The following is an 18,811-nucleotide window of genomic DNA, read 5'->3' as shown; positions in this document are numbered from 1 at the left end:
GTCTGGGTCTCTGGATTAACAGAGTCAATACAGTGTGGAGCTGCAGGAACACAGCAGGTCAGGCAGCATCAGAGGTGCAGGAAAGTTGATGTTTCAGCTTTACACCCTTCATCAGGACTTGATGAAGGATACAAGCCCAAAACATTGACTTTCCTGATCCTCTGATGCTGCCTGACCTGCTGTGTTCTTCCAGCTCCACACTGTATTGACTCTGACTCCAGCATCTTCAGTTCTTACTGTCTCTCTGGATTAACAGTTCAGTGATAATACCGCCAGGCCATTGCTTCCCCCTGTGTGTTTGGGGCAACTTTTTAATCATTACATTTCTGACCTAAGGAAAGAAGTATTGCTGAATCTGGTTCCAGAGCAAAAAATGGGTCAAACAGTTTAATTGTGAGTATGGGAACAATTATTGTAGTATCATGAGGTGTAGGACAGTTATGGATAAGGACAAAAAGCAATTCAACGTATAAGTAAATAATGACAGGAAGGGCCAATTTCAGTGTTGTGAGAACAAATCCACCTCATATAAACCTGAATCAAAGATTCAAAGGCAAAATTGTAATAGAACAAAGTAAAGCCCTGAAAGGAAAGATAGCTCTGGTACCGTTGATTTATATTGCTACAAAGAGAAAGGTTTGGCCACAAAACCTGAGCTGAAAAATAAGATGAAGCATATGAAGCATTTGTGGTTTGATACTACACATGAGAATTAGGTTGAATATTGAATGTTCATCTCTGAAGTGAAAGAAATAAATCAGAGAAGCAAAGAGAGAAGGTAGGAAGAGAGAAGTGGCTAATGTAAAAATGAATTGAAAAGCCTTCTTTTGGCATATAAATAATGAAAGAACAGCATGAGGAGGGGGCTGGTTAGTGATAAGTAATTGGACTTACATATGGAGACAGATAGCAGTCATACTTTATAGCTGCCTCCACCACGAAAGAAGATGCTGTCAAAATCATAGCAAAAGGGGTGAAGGTTGAGACATTCGGTTTAAAAACTAGAAAAGAGGATATTAGAAAGGCTGTACTTAGGTAAGTCACCAGGAATAGATGAGATACTCAAATGATACCGAGTGAAGCAAGGAAGAAAAATGGGGAGGCCTTGGGCTTAACATTCTCATCCTTTTTGGATTCAGGAAGTTGTGCCAGAGGACTGGAAAACTACAAAATGATATCCTTGATCAAAACAAGATGGTGAGATAAGCGAGTGGATCTTATGTTTTGTTGTCTAAGTCTGAGTTGCATTGAGTTTGTGAAAGCTTCTCACTGCAACTCTGAATGGGGCTTTCCCATAGTAATGGTGCCAAAATCAGATGGTACCCAGCAAATATGTATGGATCACAAAGTCAGTGCAGTTACCAAATCTGAATCATATCCTATGCCACGTTTGGCGGACTGTATTGAGAAGGTGGGACAAGCAGCTTATATTTCTAAGTTCTAAGTACTCAGAGGATACTGGCTTCATCCAAAAGAGTGAAAACAATTTTGGCTTTCATGACACCAAATGGATTGAACCAGTTTGAAGTCACGCCATTTGGTATGAAAAGAAACACATTTCAAAGAGTAACCAGTAAAGTCATTTCTGGATTTCTATGACCTGGTGATTTTTAGTCACACATGGAAGGAACATTAATCGGAATCTATCGGAATTGTTCAAGCGACTTTGGGAGGCGGGTTTGGTGATAAACCTGGCTAAGAGTGAGTTTGCAAAAGCCCAAGTCACATTCCTGACCCATGTTATCGGACATGGACACAAAGGCCCGCAGGATATGAAAACAAAGATTATTGGGGTGTTTCCCATGCCATCGACAGAGACAGCAGTACTACAATTCCTGGGAGTGAGTGGTTTTTATCAGAAATTTGTACTGAATTTTAGCCATGTGGTTGCTCCCCTGACTGACTTATTGAAGAAGCGCAGAAAAATTCAGTGAACGGCGAGCTGTGAGAAGGCATTTGATAGCCTGAAAGCTGTGTTAACCACTGCCCTAGTGTTAGCCGCACTTCAAGCCATTCAAGGTAACAATCAATATGAGGGTGTTGAGAGTTGGTGCTGTTGACTTACAAGAAGACAAAAAGAAGATAGAAAGACCCATTGGGTATTTTTCCAGAAAATTGAATAATCATAAATGGAAATATTCAACGATTAAGAAGGAAACCTTGAGCTTGGAGTTTGCATTACAACATTTCAATATTTATATTACTAATAATGTGTCTGAGACAATTGTATATACTAATCATAACCCCTTAAAGATTTTGGAGAAATTTAACAACAGAAATTCCAGACTGGCAGGATGAGAGAACATAATTGCCAATGTGTTGTTGTGACTTCGATGAAAAAGGTGGAGACATTTGGTGGCGGGAAATGAAAAACACTGAAATAGACTGCACAAGTGAATGTTTGCATGCCTAGAGTCAATATAATGTATATGCATTGTAGTGTACTAATAGTGTAGGACTAAAGGTTTTTAAAAATGAACGCATCTTTGTATATTGATACCTCATTTTTTTAAGGGGCAAGGTGTGACAATACTGTGACTTTAAGAGGAGTGTTTTGTCTTGGTTTCTTTTGGAGAGAAAGAGAGGTTTGCAGACAGGTGGAGAGCAGTCTATGAGAACATAAACAACTTACAAGGCCTTGGGTTTTTTTTTAAAAGTTGCAACATTAGAAGCAGCCTGAGTGGGTGTGGTTAAGCTCTCATAGATCCAGGACTTTTAGTTAGCTTTCAGCCGTTGTTGCTCGGGTCTCATTCTCTATGGGGTTGATATTCCCTGTGGTTTTTCTCTGCTTTAATTTATTTAAAGACACTCTTGCTGCCTATTTTGATGTTACTTGCAGGTTTACCCTCAAAATTGATTTTCTCCCTCTTACTCAATTTTTCTGGTTAGCTGTCGTTAGTTTTCAAAATTTTCCCAATTGTTCGGCTTCCCACTAATTTTGCCATGTCATCAGTTTATTTTTACTTCAACCTGATGCTACCCTGACTTTCCTGGTTCACCACGGTTAACTTACCCTCTTCCAAGAATCCTTCTTCCTCACTGGAATATATTTTTACTGTGAGCCATGAACTATTTTCTTAAATGCCTACCATTGTTCCTCAATAGTCGTTGCTGCTAAACTCCTTTTCCAGTCCACTTCAGCCAGTTCTCCCCTTATTCCTTTGTAATTACCCTTAGTTAAGGTTAGCAAAGCTGTTTCTGAAACCCATTCTCTCACCCTCTCTCTGTGAGTAAAAACCAATGCTCAAAGACTCTGAAAACTGAACTGTTAGCCCAATGAAAGACCTGGCTACCCAATGAATGATTGTCCATCACTCTGAGGCTGCCAGCAATGTGATCTAATGTGATCTAATTGATGGTTTTGTTTCTTGGCTATTTTTTTCCCACCTACAATCACTCAGCAGAGATGTACAGCCTGTCTCTTCCTGACTGTGTGTGAATGTGCCTGTGCTTGTCTTTTAAAGGAGGTATAGTTTCAGTTTGCATAGTAACTGTTCATAACCCATTTTGTCATGTGTTATGATGAAGGTTATGATAGATTGTTTTTTTTTGTGTGTGTGGGAGAAACCTGGAGGGATTCTGTTTGTTTTGTACTAGATGGCAGTAATGCAGACATAATGCAACCTAACCATCTTGGTGATTCAGTTGGACATTTCTCATGGAGTAGTAGCATTGACCACAAACACAATCATCCCATCGGAGTCCTAGCACAGACAATTGGCACAAATACATTGAACTCCTTCTGTGCTGTTATCGTTCTACAGATCTGTTTTGTGACCCCCTCCACAAGGGTAACGAATGTTTCTGAGTATGTTTTCCCCTTATTGGCCTCTTACTGACTGTACAGAGAGTCAGGAAATATTTGGCCATGATATTTCAACCAGAGTTGATACACCAGCTAGTCTTATTCAGTTTATCAATTTTGTACATTTGTAAAGATGATACTCCGACAGCACTAAACTCCGTCAGCACGGCATTAACTTATCGTCTCAGTTCTTGGAGCAGAGTTTGAACTCACATCAGAAATGAGTTTACAAACGACCCAGTTAAGTTGACACTTCAAATACATTGAACACAGAATATGACTGTTTATTTATTAAAACGCAAAAGACTTGAATTTTTATGCTGAACAGGGTGAATTTTATTTTGCTATTTAAACAATGCACCTGCATATATTTACCAATTCAACAACTCACTTGTGATATTTCTCAATTCTTCTGTCATAAGCATGTGAAAACCGTAAGTTCTGTTTCGTAACTTGATTGAGCATTTAGTGAGGGATAAATATATACAGGCTCCTATTTTGAATTTACTTACAGCACATGAATTTAAAATAATCTCAATAAATGGAAATTTAAAAAGTAAATGCCACTTCATTTGCTACATACACTATATCGACTCACAGAAGATAAAAATGACGCATAAAACTCATCATAACCTAAATACTTGATAAGGTTCAAGCTGTTCCTTTCTGAATCCATTTCATGTACTCCTTCGTGAGCCTTGTATAAATGCCAGGCTTTTTGGCAAGTCCACATTTTTTCCCGTAAGACACAATTCCTCGGAACACGTCCTTACATATCAGAGGTCCACCTGAGTCCCCCTGAAACAGCAAGAAAAGTTTGTTATTCTGAAGCTGAAAGACCTTAACACTTGTATTTTGCCAAACCTGTTCAATGTTTTTATGCATAAGAGTTATTAAGCAGTTATAACTTGCTTATTTCTAGAGACTATAAAGAGAATCAACAAGAAATGAGAGGGTAGTGAATCAATGGAATTCTTTACTGCAGAGGGAAAATCACATCATAGTGTTTATTTGGCAAAATTCTTCTAGTTAGACAAGCTAGATGGCCATCCTTGTTTATGTGATTGCATTTCAAGTTTCAAGGAGCACACATAACATGGTGAGCAGTGGATTGGGATCAGCAGTGTGAATGACAATGGTGGGAGCTGCACAACTTAGTGAGCAGTGGTAACTAGCACCATTTGTAAATTGTGTCGGCCAAGCAAAATCAATTTTGTCCTTTAAGAAAAGAAAGCAAGAAATTAAGAAAAATTCTAGTGACTCAGCAGACTTCAACACAAACAGATACTGCTGATTGCTAATGGCCGTGTAGCTCACAAACTTATGGGACACTCAAGGCGTAGGGATATGTCAGAGAATGACACGGAAAGCAATTCAGACCTGACAGAAGATGCACAGAAACTGAAGAAATTTGCAGCTCCAAAGCTGTATCTGTGGAGCGTTCTGTGGAAGTGATCTTGAGTTTGAGTTCAAGTTAAGATGACTTCACGTTGAGACTTGTGTAATCACATTCTAAAGCTATGACATCAGTACTGTTACAAAGAGTTAATTCCATTAATAATCCCTAAGTCTAGTGGAGAGAGACAACTATTAAGAGTTAAAGCCTGAATTTGTGAGAAACCAGATCGCTGTCAGCATTAATAATGAATTTTTATGACAGTCTAAAAAAGACCTAATTTTGGAGAAAGCTATTCATGTCATGAATGAAACAGAAGTCTGGAAGCATAAGAGATCAATCCTAAGAAGAGAAGATAAAACTTGGCACAGAACATCTACAGAATCTATTCATGTCTCAAGGGACAATTTCACAAAAATAAAGCAAATAAGCTAATGCAATGGCGAGGTCAGACACCAGGCACTGAAAGTTCTTGCTAATATGGTGGATCAAAGAAACCTCACTGGTGTGAACAGTGCTCAACTTCAAAATACAAATCCATTTCTTGTAAGGAAATAGCTCACCATCAGAAAATCCACTGAAGCAGGACACAGCCGCAGGAAACAAAAAAAACATAAAGAAGCATCACACAAGGAACAAAAATGAGGTAGAACAATATCCAGTAGAAGATAAAGCCAAAGATTTCCTCAGGAAAATGTATGACCCAGACCACACATTTTGGTATGTACATATTTACGTCAATTTGACATCTCAAGAGTTTCAAACTAGACATGGGGACCAGTGTCACAATATTATCAAATAGTGAGTATTGCCAGACAAAAACCTGCTTATAGCTAACAGAGGTTGATGGTCCAAGGGCAAAGCGCTTTACTTTAAAGATTAGCTACAACTGTCCAACATAGTTTGACACCAAACATTGGAAAGTCTACACGGATTTCACAGCCATGAATTCTCATCTCTAAATAGAAGGACATGAATAGATCTCAATCTCATTCAAAAGGTGGATGAAGTTCAACCATAACAGGTCAAGGAATAACCATTAGAAGGTTTAACTGTGCTTCATAAGATCATAGCAGAATTTAAATGAAAACTGGAACCTCCTGAGGTTAATATGTTGGTATAAATATTTTGTATCAAGTTACTTTGGCACTTCCATCCACCTACACCTCCTGGCATCTCTGGCACTCCCACACCACAAATACCCTTGACTTCTTTGGTGTTCGCATCCCAACAGGAGCCTCAAACTCCCCATCTTGCCTTGCTATTCTAAGGGCTTCTTTAGCAAGGGCCCACACACCCAGTTCATTTCCATCTTGGTATCTTTGTTGTGCCCATGTTGGGGACAACACTTCATTGAGGGGCCTTCTGTCTTCGTCATGTACTGCTTTCAAAGTCAGTGAGCTGGAGGAGCTGGGAGGGATAGGAGCTGGGGTGATAAGGAGTGAAAATATCTTAACACTTTTGTTGGTTTTCAGGTAGATTGTGAGGAGGATCAATTCTAATACTTTTTTTAGGATCAATACTTTTTTAGGGCTGCTAGCGCAGCCCTAAAAAAGTTAACATTAGAAGTATTATATCTTCTGGGCAATGAGACCAAGGTTCCAAATGACAGGTCCTGGTGGAACCATCAGCGTGAGTTTCAGCTAAGCCCATTTAGGCTCACTGCAATATCCAGATTTGAGTGTAAGCAACTACCCAGAAGTTGCAATGTAGATAACAACGAAATAGAATAAGTAACATATTGAATAGCACAAGAATACATTGGTTATAGGCAACAAATATATTTTATGAAGCAAATCACTAACTAAAATCATCAATTCTAATTGTTTTGTTTAGACATTGCAACTACTTTTTAAACAGTTCAACTTACACAGCATGCATCTTTTCCACCTCTTTTGTCACCAGCACAGAGCATGTTCATGGTTATTAAAGGCTTCTTGTTGTAATACTTTGGACTGTTGCACTTTGATCTGTTTATAATCGTTACATTTACTTCTTTAAGATGGTCAGAGTTCTTGTTTGAATTTATTTTGGTCCATCCCCAGCCGGCAACTGAGCAGACAGTTCCATCTTCCACATCCAAGTCATTTTTGGGCAGAGGAAGGAGTTCTACATACTTGTTCAGTTTTGCCTCAGACTGTAGCTGTAATAAGTAAAGGTAATTGTTATATCTTCTTTCAAATTCTCTGCAAGTTTTTATTAATCATGCGTAATCTTCAATAGGACATGAAGGAAATTCTGGATACATTGCCAGGCCAGTTAACAACTGTGGAGACAACTGACAGTTAATTATTCAAGTGTGGATGCTTCATGAGGATTACACAGTAATTGTGGAGAAGCTTAATTAAAACTGAACAGAACAAAGGGAAGGGAGGCAGAAACAAAACACGTTTTTAAATGTTCTTCATCTGATATACCCACTTGTTCTGTTCTCTCCACAGATGTTGCCTCACCTTCTGACATTTTTCAAAATTACCTGGGTTTTATGATGTTCAGTGGGTGAAGAAGGTGGAACTGAGCACTTGCTGTTGCCTTCACCTTTACAGCCATCCAATCAACTGGACAGGAAGGAGATTAATTGGAGGAGCACTGGGGGTTCTGTGCCCAATTGGGACTGTAGGCATGGGCATCAGTGGGCAGAGGGCCAATGCTGAAAACTAAAAGTTGGTCATGGGTAGAAATTCCAAGGACTCCTACACACTGAATGTCTCTTTAATTTTTATTGAAGTCTCATTAAAGTTCAGAAGCTAGTTTTATGAAAAAAAATGGAGATGTTATCTCCTTCCCCCAGCAGAGACTTCTGACACATTCAGCACAATCCTAGAGGCAGGCCTTTTCTTCTAGCTTGTGCTACCTCTTCATCATTGCTGCCAAAAAAATGAGTTCCCAACTTTTTCATGGCTAATAACCAAAAAATGCAGCAGGCAATGAAAATTTCCAAACAGTTGGGTCCTGAACAAGCTCAAATTCCAGATGTTTGGATATTGTTGTGATGATATTACAATGCCAACCCAACCCCATAATGGAAGTACATTATGATTATGTGGAAGGTTGGGCTGCCTAATGTAGCCCACTATTTTGTTTTCAAATTACATTCTCTGCACCTGTCTGTTTTTGGTCTATATTCTTAAATATATTAAAAAGTCGAATACATTCTTAGTGACTAGGCCAGAACAAAATTATGATGAAATATGTAGGATACAGCACTTCATTTAAATTTGTAAATTATAGCTATCTGTATGTAATATTTTTCTGCATCTCTGGCTCTAAGCCCTAACTCTTTACAGATAAGAACATGAACCTTTGATAAATTTAATTAACTTTATTGCAATAAATGCTTAGTTGTGAAGGGATAAAATCTAAATAAAATGTAAGTTGGAATTGATTTAAATTTGTCAATATGCATTAAGAAACAATTTGAATGAAGATGTCTAATCCAAATAATCAGTATGTGGAAAATAAAGAAAAGAACTGGTGGCTTTGATTTGCACATAACTGGGAACATCATACAATGAAATGTTTTGCACTTTAGGAGGAGGCAAGGTACAGGGCATTTTGGGAATGGAATGGAAATTGAAAAGGATCCTGTGGTTTGACAACTAATTTTAAATAGGAGCAGATTATTCTATTTGTATCATCATACAATGCGAGAACCTATAGAAATCCTTAACTCCAAACCACTTACTTGGAGCAGCATGATGTCATTTTCTTTGGTTTTGTTGTCAAAACAAATGTGAGGAAATTTCTCCTTCACTGTGATAATTTGTGCTGATTTCTTTTCATTCAGAATATCAATTCCAAGAACCGCCTTAACCTCATGATGTTTAAAAATGCTGCATATAAATTAAGAAGAAAAATGAGGTAAATAAACAATTTAATCATTATTCACTTCAGATTGTCTTTTTAAAATCCCATAACCGCTTAATGTAGATTTATAACTATTTCAAACCCATTGTGAAAAATTAAAGCCATTTGTGTTCGTAACCTCCAATGTAATGGCTGCTCATGGAATGGTTAGGACCCTCCTAAATTTTATTATCACATTATAAGAAGTACAGATGGGATAAATTCCTGGATCTCTCTTCCTCACAGAACCATGGGTGCCCCTATGCACCAAGGACTGCAGCAGTTCAAGATGACAGCTCACTAGCTTCTTCACCAGGATGCCGGGAAACAGCATCCAGCTGATCAGAGGGGCTGCAGACTGAGGGCCCAGTGGAATAGCAATAGCTGTCTCTTAGTCCCCTGCAGAATACTGTGGCGGTGAACAGCTGTGAACAAGAGCATATTGCCCAGGAGCACACTCCACAACAGTACCATCTTACTCTGAGGAGTCAGTTGGCTTGATTCAAGTGTCAACTTTATCCTATCACCCTTAAGTCTTACAGGAGCAGCCTTCCACTGATAGGGTTTAAAGAATGCATAAATGCAGGCGGGAGAGAGGTACAGCCTGGTATGGGAGAAACATCGGACTAAGACAGAGTGGAATTTCTCATAATTTGGACATATCATTCTTCTATAAGTAAAGAAAAGGTATTATTTGACCTACATGATGCAGGTATCTTGGAATTTGCCACTTATGATCATGAAACCCTTTCAGGAAAGATAATACTCAATTGTGTGAGTTTTTTTTAAACTCAGTTGAAGATTTGTGGTAAAGTTCTTTTGTCACTCTGGTGCCATTTAGAGGTTAGGTAGGAGAGGAAATGGCTGAGACACTGCCAGTGCAGTTGATTAGCCATTGAAGATGTTTTGTAGCATCCACTCTCGTTCAGTAGTGAATGAGAACATAGCCAGGGTTGCAATCATGCATTCGTACTATTCACTATTCACCTACGTCAGTGGCTGTTCAATTGGCAATTTTACTCCCATGTGCGTGCAACCAAGAGGCAGTGTCATCTAAAAAAAATCAATTTATTTCAAAGAAGGTGTAGAGCTGGATGAACACAGCAGGCTAGGCAGCATCAGAGGAGCAGGAAAGCTGACTTTTCGGGTCTGGACCCTTCAGAAAAATTTTTCCGTTGTGTTCATCCAGTTCTACACCTTGTTATCTCAGATTCTCCAGCATTGGCAGTTCCTACCATCTCCATTACAAAGAAGGATAGCATTGGCATTGTACATTGTCATAATGTCTTCTTCTGTGCTGTATTTTTAATGCCTGTATGTCATTGGTTCCATGCGTAAAATTGATGCTCACATTGAGAAAATTGTCTGCCCTATGAAAGAAGGTGTTCACCTCCTGTGCAGTAAATGTGTGAGCAGACCCTGCCACAGATTGAGCAGTCATAGCAGTTGAGCATAATTCCTCATGACAAAGCTGTCAGCAGTCCTCAAAATCCCAGACTGTGCGAGCTGGGGTGGCGGGGAAGGGGAAGGCAGCAACAGTTAAAAAGAAATTTGTGAGAAGCCGTACTGTTGCTTTAGCTTGTTTGCAATTGCCTGAAGTGCCAGGTGAAATTGTTAGTTGCTTTGTGTGTGAAGTTACAATAATTCTTCAAGTGATCTAAGAATTTTCCACAGACGAGGATAATGCAATTGTGTGAATTTCCGCATGCATGTAAAAGGTGAAGCCTTTAATAAATTAGGGAAACTTCTGTTTGATGCACTAATGGTACAAATATACGTATTACACAAAAATACAGACTTCTCTGATATCTTAAGGTGAATAACAGCATAAGAAATGGTATAAGCACTGAAGGCAATGAGGAAATTTAGGGATAGTAGGAACTGCAGATGCTGGAGAATCTGAGATAACAAGGTGTAGAGCTGGATGAACACAGCAGGCCAAGCAGCATCATAGGAGCAGGAAGGCTGACGTTTTGGGCCTAGACCTAAGCGTCAGCCTTCCTGCTCCTATGATGCTGCTTGGCCTGCTGTGTTTATCGAGGAAATTTAGGGCCCAGGCAATGGATGTATCTCACTTATGGATCACCAAAGGCTGTGCAAAATCACTTTCAACATTGAAGGGAAAATATACTAGACACTAAACTATTTTGAAAATAGTTCATACACTCGTATATAGTATTTATAACTTACAAATTGCAGTGAGCTGCAGTCAATATCCATCCGGGCTTGATTAATGCTCCTCCACATTTGTGATAATTATTAATCTGGAGTGATGCCATATAAGGTTTGGAATGAGCTCTGACATCTTTCCCCCCAATGATTTCGACACAGTTGTCTGAAAGACCAAACAGATATTGCTTGGGAGCAGACGTGTGACTAAACTAGAGAACACTACTAGTGATGAATTGTAAAAACCAAAAGAACTGCGGATGCTGTAAATCAGGAACAAAAACAAAGTTGCTGGAAAAGCTCAGCAGGGCTAGCAGCATCTGTGAAGGAGAAAACAGAGTTAACGTTTCGGGTCCGGTGACCCTTCCTCAGAATGATGAATTTATTTGGTCAGGTTAAAATTACTAATTGTTTGAATACTTGGTTGAATCCGGAGAGTAAAAATGGAACTTGTACCTGAAACTTTGCGTTGGACCATATCTCTGGGAACCAGAGAACAATGGATGCCCAGAGGGAACAGCTCTTGATTCTGTCTACAACAATTTGGACTGGCTTCAATGATAGCAACAGAGCTTAGGTGGAACCTGCGAGGTAGATAACTTTTACAGAGAGGGTGCCCTGGCCTGACGGCCGCTGGCAGGTACTTGTAGAGCCATGATGAACATTCTGCTCTTTTCAACTGCACAAAACAGACATTTTCACATTTAGGGGCCATGTAGCTGTAATCCTCAACACTCCTTCTAAGGGCCATTAGTAAGGCTACTTAAGATCTGGTACAAGTTAGCAGAAGAAACTCTATCCATTTACACTTTTTGTAGGAAAGGCAAAGTATACAAAGAACAAAGAAAATTGCAGCGCAGGAACAGGCCCTACGGCCCTCCATGCCTGCGCCAATCCAGATCCTCTATCTAAACCTGTCACCTATTTTCCAAGGATCTGTATCCCTCTGCTCCCTGCCCATTCACGTATCTGTCTAGGTACATCTTAAATGACGCTGCCGTGCCTGCCTCTACCACCTCCACTGGCAACGCATTCCAGGCACTCACCACCCTCTGCGTAAAGAACTTTCCACGCATATCTCCCTTAAACTTTTCCCCATTTTGTAATTTGAATTGATGCTGGCCCTGAGACTCAAATTGTCAAAGAGATATGTTTGTCTTAAACCCACGCCCCCACTCTGACCCTCCTGAATGTCTTCATGCTGGCAGGACTCTAGGACTTTGTTAAAGAGACATTCTTTCCACACACAGAGTGGGGTAGCTTTAAATGTCTCCAAACCTTGCCATCATTTGCAAGATTGAAATCAAACTGTGATGAAATCTTCAGAAAAGAGCAGTTCAGTTGATCAGTGCCTTTTCCTCTTAGCTGCTGGGCATTTCAGCTACATAGTAGTTTTGGGTACAAAAGGTGTCAGTTGGATGATGGGATGGGACTCAGGGGAAGAAGATCAGGTGGTCCAGGGGCCTGTCTGAACCTAGGGAAGGCTTCCTGCGACCAGACATGTCAGGCTATGTGTTGTCAGAGTTTAGTAACTGGGTGATGGTGTGTTGAACCGGGTGAGGAGAAAATACTGCAGTCAAGCCTGAGCTTATCTTGCACACATGAGTGCTCCTGCTCATTCTGATCCCAGTAGGGAAAGCTTGTCAAATTCCCGCAGGGTGCTTCAAGTTTCCTACCCACTCTATTAACAGTTTAAAAGGATTCCATGAAGATGTGGAGAAAAGGAAATGGAACTGTTCATTTATAAGTGCGTCTTCTTTAATTCACTCCCCTTTTCATTTTCATTACAGGTTTCTGGCATTTATGCTATTTATATCTCATATGTTTATTCGGATGCTTCTGCATATTTAAAGTATAAACCTACATACATAGAAACTAATAATTCATAGCAAAATGGTAGGCTCAAAATACTTAGATGCACTTACCACCTGGTGTTAGGAAGTAAATAATCATCGCAGAGCTGAAGAAAGCCCGAAACATCATTGTTGCAGTCAATTTCTGAGTTGTGGCTTTAAGCACAACGATTATACAGAAGAAAAGCTGAGGATGTGGTTTGTCAGTTTGCCATATTATGATCTCAAATATCTTTCAGTGAGTTTTGAGGATCATAGACGCAGTTTCTCAGAAATTACATCGTTAAGATATGCTAAATCCCGATTTATGAGTAACACTGAAGCATTGAAGAAAATGACTTGCCGTTTGAGCAATGAAGGCATTTGGAAGCAACTGATGAGTCAAAGACGAACAAGAAAATGGAAAATAAATAGACAGTAATATGATCATAGAGTCATACAGCATGGAAACAGACAATTTGGTCCAACCAGACCACGTCAACCATGTTCCTAAACTAAACTATTCCCACCTGTCTGCATTTGGCCCATATCGCTGCAACCCTTTCCTATTCATATACTTTTCCAAATGTCTTTTAAATGTTTTAACTGTACCTGCATCCATCACTTTCTCTGGCAGTTCATTCCACACACAAACCATTCTCTGCGTAAAAAAGTTGCCCCTCATGTCCTTTTTAAATCTTTCTCCTCTCATCTTAAAAATATGTCCATAGTTTTGAACTCCCCCAGCCTAGGGAAAAGACCCTTGTCATTCACCTTATCTATGCCCCTTATGATTTTATAAACCTCAATAAGCTGTCCCCTCAACCTCTTACACTCCAGTGAAAAAGTCCCAGCCTTTCCAATCTACTTTTATATCTCAAACCCTCCATTCCTGGCAGGATGTGAATAGTTGATTAATTGTTCCTCATTCGGGTTTTCAGGATATGTCCCCATGACTGACGTTTACTTCATTTTTCTCCGAGTGTTAGGTGGTCCTGTCTAGATCTCAAGTTTCTGTGAAATCTGGGCTGAGCATCTGGAGCAACTTTAAATCAGCTCCCACACCAGTGCCAAGCATGGATGCCATCCACCAAAAAGCCCTGACTGAAACAGAAGCGGTTGGGGCACTTGTCTATCTCAGCACAAATCTACATTTGATGAGGTCATTGGCTTTCCATGGAGCACTATTGAGGCCGAGCAAACTTTTGCACCTGATGTCTGTTCTTTTGGGTAGAATCTGGTGGTGTTCTTGAAAGTGGGGAGCATTGAATGTGGCGGAACTTAAATGTGTGAGAAGCCAAACTTCAAGTTTCCAACAGTGGGGTTAAGCTATAGTATTAAATTCTCAGAACTTTAAAAATTTCTCGAGCTTCACAGTTTTAGGTGTCTGGGAAGTGGGCTGCCAAGTTCCCTCTCTGTCCTTTAGAATTATATAGCCACATATTAATGGCAGGTTCTGGTTTGTAACATTTGAATTGGTGGCACCGGGGGTTTAAATGTGGTGCCTTGAGTGTGAACAGCAGAAGGTCCCAGTTCTGACATGAGTAAGATTGTATTCAAGTGACTTTGTGGATTCTGGCTCCACAGTTAATGAAGATAAAACTCACCAAGGCTCATGGAGGGAAATCCTCCATGAAACTCCCCCAAATTGTCATTTAGCCAAAATATTTGAAGATTCAGCCCTTAGTGTATGGATTTAATGCAACAAACAAACCCTAGTAGTTTATCTATGTTGTATATGAGCCTAAAAGTGTTAATACTGAGGAGTTCCATAAGCACTACCCACTATGATATTGTTATATGGATTAATGGCGAAAGCAATGTGGGATCACAAAGGAGTGTCCTCACAATCTCTGCAGCAATATCTATCGTATCAATGCATTCCGTAACAAGTTGCAAAGATGCAATAAACTACTTCTTGTTCAATACAAAATGCTCTTTTATTTAGATCAGGAAGTGGTTTTTCTCTACCATACTGAAACAAGCAGGTCCTACACATAGACTATGGTGACACTAAGCCCACCAGAAATTGATTTACAGACTGAGTTTATCTACCCATACAAGGTCCAGATGGCTGTTTGGAGAAATCCATTTGTACACTGTACTCTGTGACTGGTCATAGTTGTGTGACCTCGAATGTCTACTTTAGAAGCAGATGCCATTAAAGCCTGCACATAGAGCATGGTGTCAGAAGTGTGGAGCTGACATTGTGTGGATTTTGTCAGCTGTAAGAGAGCCAATTGCTGTAAGAAACACTAATTCTGTACAATTGGGTGAGTACATATAGCTATGAATTTTCCAGTCATGCTCCTATGGATATGAAGCGTGATGTGAGATAGAATAAGAACTTCTTCTAGAATTATGTGATAGCTACAGATTTAAACCATGTTAAAACAGAAAACATAGGAAAGCAACACTATTAGCACTGCTGGGGGACAAACAAAGTTAAAGCTCTGTTTCTGCCTAGGCCTCACTGAATAGCAGAAAATTAGTCTCAAGAAATTTTGAAGATGATGAAGATCCAATTTGAAACCTTTAGTCATTTTATTTATGAATAGTATTCATTTAATAAAGAGCTCAGGAAAAGTATAAAAATATTGATTAGTATGTGGCTGCATTGAAGCATCTAGCTGAATCTTGGGCATTTGGGTAAATGAAAGATGATGACATCAGTGATAAGATTGGTTTAGGTGTAAGTGCTCTTACTGTGCAAGTATGTGTGCAGAAGGAAGAGGAAATAATTGTGAAGAAAGCTATTGTCATGTACAGAAACTCTGATTATCAGTTAGAGAGTAAAACATTACCCATATTAAAGGAAAAATGGATTTGATTATTCTGTCCAGGCCTGACAAGATCAATATAATGGAAGAAATATTATCAGAAGGGTCATTAGAAAGAGTGAGGACAGAGTACAGGATGTAAATATTGCAAAAGAAACCACAAGAAAGAAAAGGAAATAAGTTCATTGTGGCAAAAGCAATGCTCTAGCTACAAGAAATGAATTACTTGCAAGCAAATGTTTTGCTGGAAATAAACACAATAAGCCTGTGAATATGATTGCAAGTAGAATGATTTAATCTACACCACTGAACAGGTTTGCAGTGTCTCATATCAAATTGAAAAATGGTTTATGACTATTAGAATAATGACTGCAGAGTGAATGCAGAGTGAATTTGGGCGACACGGTGGCTCAGTCGTTAGCACTGCTGCCTCACAGTGCCAGGGAGCCAGGTTAGATTCCACCCTCGGGTGACTGTCTGTGTGGGGTTTGCATATTCTCCCTGTGTCTGCGTGGGTTTCCTCCCAAAGTGCAGGCTAGGTTGATTGGCCATGCTAAATTGCCCATAGCATTCATGGATGTTTAGGTTAGGTGAGTTATAGGAGGATGGGTCTGGGTGGGTTGGTGTGGACTTGTTGGGCCAAAGGGCCTGTTTCCACACTGTAGGGATTCTATGACCAGATAGACACAGATTACACTCTTTATTAAACAACATAGCTTTGCAAACCTGTACACGTGGCTCGAGATAGTGAACCGAAAATGAAGCCCTCAAAGGTAAGAGCTATAAGCTGTAATGATGCTCATTGCAATAACACAAATGAAGCTGAAAGGCCAATGTAACAGGAAGAATAAAGATCTGCAGTTCCAGACAATAGACATTAAGCAAAATTCAATTGTCTCAGCTGAAACAAGTCAAAAGCTTAGGCAGGTAACTTTTTTTTCCTTTATGGGATGAGTGCATCACTGGCTAGGCAGCATTTATTGCCCATCCCTACTTGCCCTGAGGGCAGTTAAGAGTCAACCACATTCTGTGGGTCTGGACTCACGTGTAGGCCAGACCAGGTAAGGATGGCAGTTTACTTCCCTAAAGGACATCAGTGAACCAGATGGGTTTTCCCCCAACAATCAATTCACAATCCTCATTAGATTCTTAATTCCAGACATTTTTTGAATTTGAATTCCACAACCTGCCATGGCAGGATTTGAACCTGGGTTCCCAGAAGGTTATCTGGGTCTCTGGATTAACAGTTCAGCAATAATACCACAAGGCCATCACCTCCCCATGTAAATTGTGCATCTCCCTGTGTAACTGTACACATACTGGAAGAAATTTGAAGGATTTCACAGGGAACTGCTGGTTAGATCATATTAGCTTAAAAAAGATGTGTTTACACGTTGTGAATGTCTTCCTGCTGACTATCAATGTAAGTGTGAGAACAGCCCAGCATTTGATTAGAGGAGTTCCAGCTGACCTCAACTCTAGCCTGAAAGTTAAGACAGAGGAGTTGGAAAGGAAAGGAGCAGTGAAGGAAGTGACAAGTTCTACAGACTCAAATAGCAGCATGGCTGTAGTGAAAAAGTCTGGAAATCTGAGAGTATGGATAGATCCAGAGGACCTCAATAAAACTTTGAAGAGACATTACTAGCCATTGCCATTTGTTGAAGAGATTACGCCACAACTAGCCAAGGCACAGGTTTTTACTGCACTAATTGCAAACAGGTTCTGGTAAGTGAAGCTTCATGAAAGCTGCAATTATCTAAAGATATTTTGAAGGCTTTTTGGGATGTATAGCTGGTTGCACTTTCTGTTTGGCAATTCCATCATTCTGGAAGAGTATCAATGCAGACAGCATGAAATATAAACCGAAAGAACTGCAGATGCTGTAAATCAGGAACAAAAACAAAATTGCTGGAGGAATTTTGAAGGGTCCTGAAGGGTCACCAGACCCAAAACGTTAACTCTGTTTTTTCCTTCACAGATGCTGCCAGACCTGGTGAGTCTCTCCAGCAATTTTTGTTTTTGTTCAGCATGAAATATAGTCTCTTCAGAAAGAACGCGTGTTTCTTCAACGCCAATTGGCTTTAATGGGATTGAAGAATTTAGGCCGTTATTTGTAGAAAGCAAACTCTCCTTGCCTATATGGGCTATAATGCGATTCCGGCCCCATGAGTTTAAATGGTGCAGCTATTGCGAGATATTCTTATAGTGTGAGATCGCACGAGAACAGATCTATCGTGTTATATCAGAACCGTCTGTACTGTAAAAAACAGAATTCCTTTTGCCGAGTTTAAAATTTCTAAACATTTAGCTGACACGTCTTTGAACTTCCCTCTATACGTCCAAATCTTATCAGTCTCTAAAAGAACAGACAAAATGCAGGGTAGAGATAAAGGTAGTGAAGATTACCAGGCCATTGGCATCTAGTATCCAAATTATCTAGGCAATACAGAAAAATCTATTCTAAACATAAGCAGATTCAAGTTGGGAGTGGAAAATGTGGTGATAGCTATTCTGATGATGTGAGTAGCTGCCACATATCCATTGGTTAGAAAGTTTCGCTGTTTTCACTTGTAAAAGAAAAAGAGGAATGAGAGCATAGATTTAAAGTGATGTGCAAACAAAATAAGGGTGATGTAAGAAAAAAAACCTTTCACACAGCAATTAGTAAGTGTATGGAAATGTGGTTGGGACAGGTTCAATTGAGGTATTCAAGAGGGCATTGGATGATTATTTGCATAGAAATGCCGTGCAGGGATTTGGGGAAATGGCAAGAGATTGGCGCGAGGTAATAGAACTTGGGCAAGCATGTGGGCTGAGTGGCCTCCTTTTGCGCCTTAACAATTCTGTGATCTTTTTGAAGGATTGAAACAGATGATTAGCATAGCGTAAGCTGCCAGAAATAGGCTACATCACCAAGTGTTCAGCATCAATCAACAGTCCTTGTCAGGGACAATACTCAGCAAGCAACTGTCTTTAATTCTGA

At 39.8% G+C, this 18,811-nt stretch overlaps 1 protein-coding gene across 1 annotated transcript in view; it reads right to left on the bottom strand.

The window, feature by feature from the left end:
* Window positions 1-4,221: 4,221 nt before the first annotated feature.
* The window catches only part of LOC109917822 (plasminogen-like), a 36,543-nt gene continuing 21,953 nt past the window's right edge, over window positions 4,222-18,811 (bottom strand). Inside the window, exons 6-9 of the mRNA XM_048596669.1 lie at window positions 11,238-11,382; window positions 8,887-9,034; window positions 7,072-7,344; window positions 4,222-4,603 (exon numbers count right to left, since the gene is read on the bottom strand). Coding sequence (XP_048452626.1) covers window positions 4,457-4,603; window positions 7,072-7,344; window positions 8,887-9,034; window positions 11,238-11,382 — 713 coding nt within the window. The 3' untranslated portion in view covers window positions 4,222-4,456. The remainder of the gene's footprint in view (window positions 4,604-7,071; window positions 7,345-8,886; window positions 9,035-11,237; window positions 11,383-18,811) is intronic.

The sequence above is a fragment of the Rhincodon typus genome, chromosome 1, assembly GCF_021869965.1.
Source record: "Rhincodon typus isolate 14 chromosome 1, sRhiTyp1.1, whole genome shotgun sequence".
Classification (NCBI taxonomy): Eukaryota; Metazoa; Chordata; class Chondrichthyes; order Orectolobiformes; family Rhincodontidae; genus Rhincodon; species Rhincodon typus.
The sequence above is the reverse complement of the archived record's forward strand: the minus strand, read 5'-3'. Positions and strand labels throughout refer to the sequence as shown.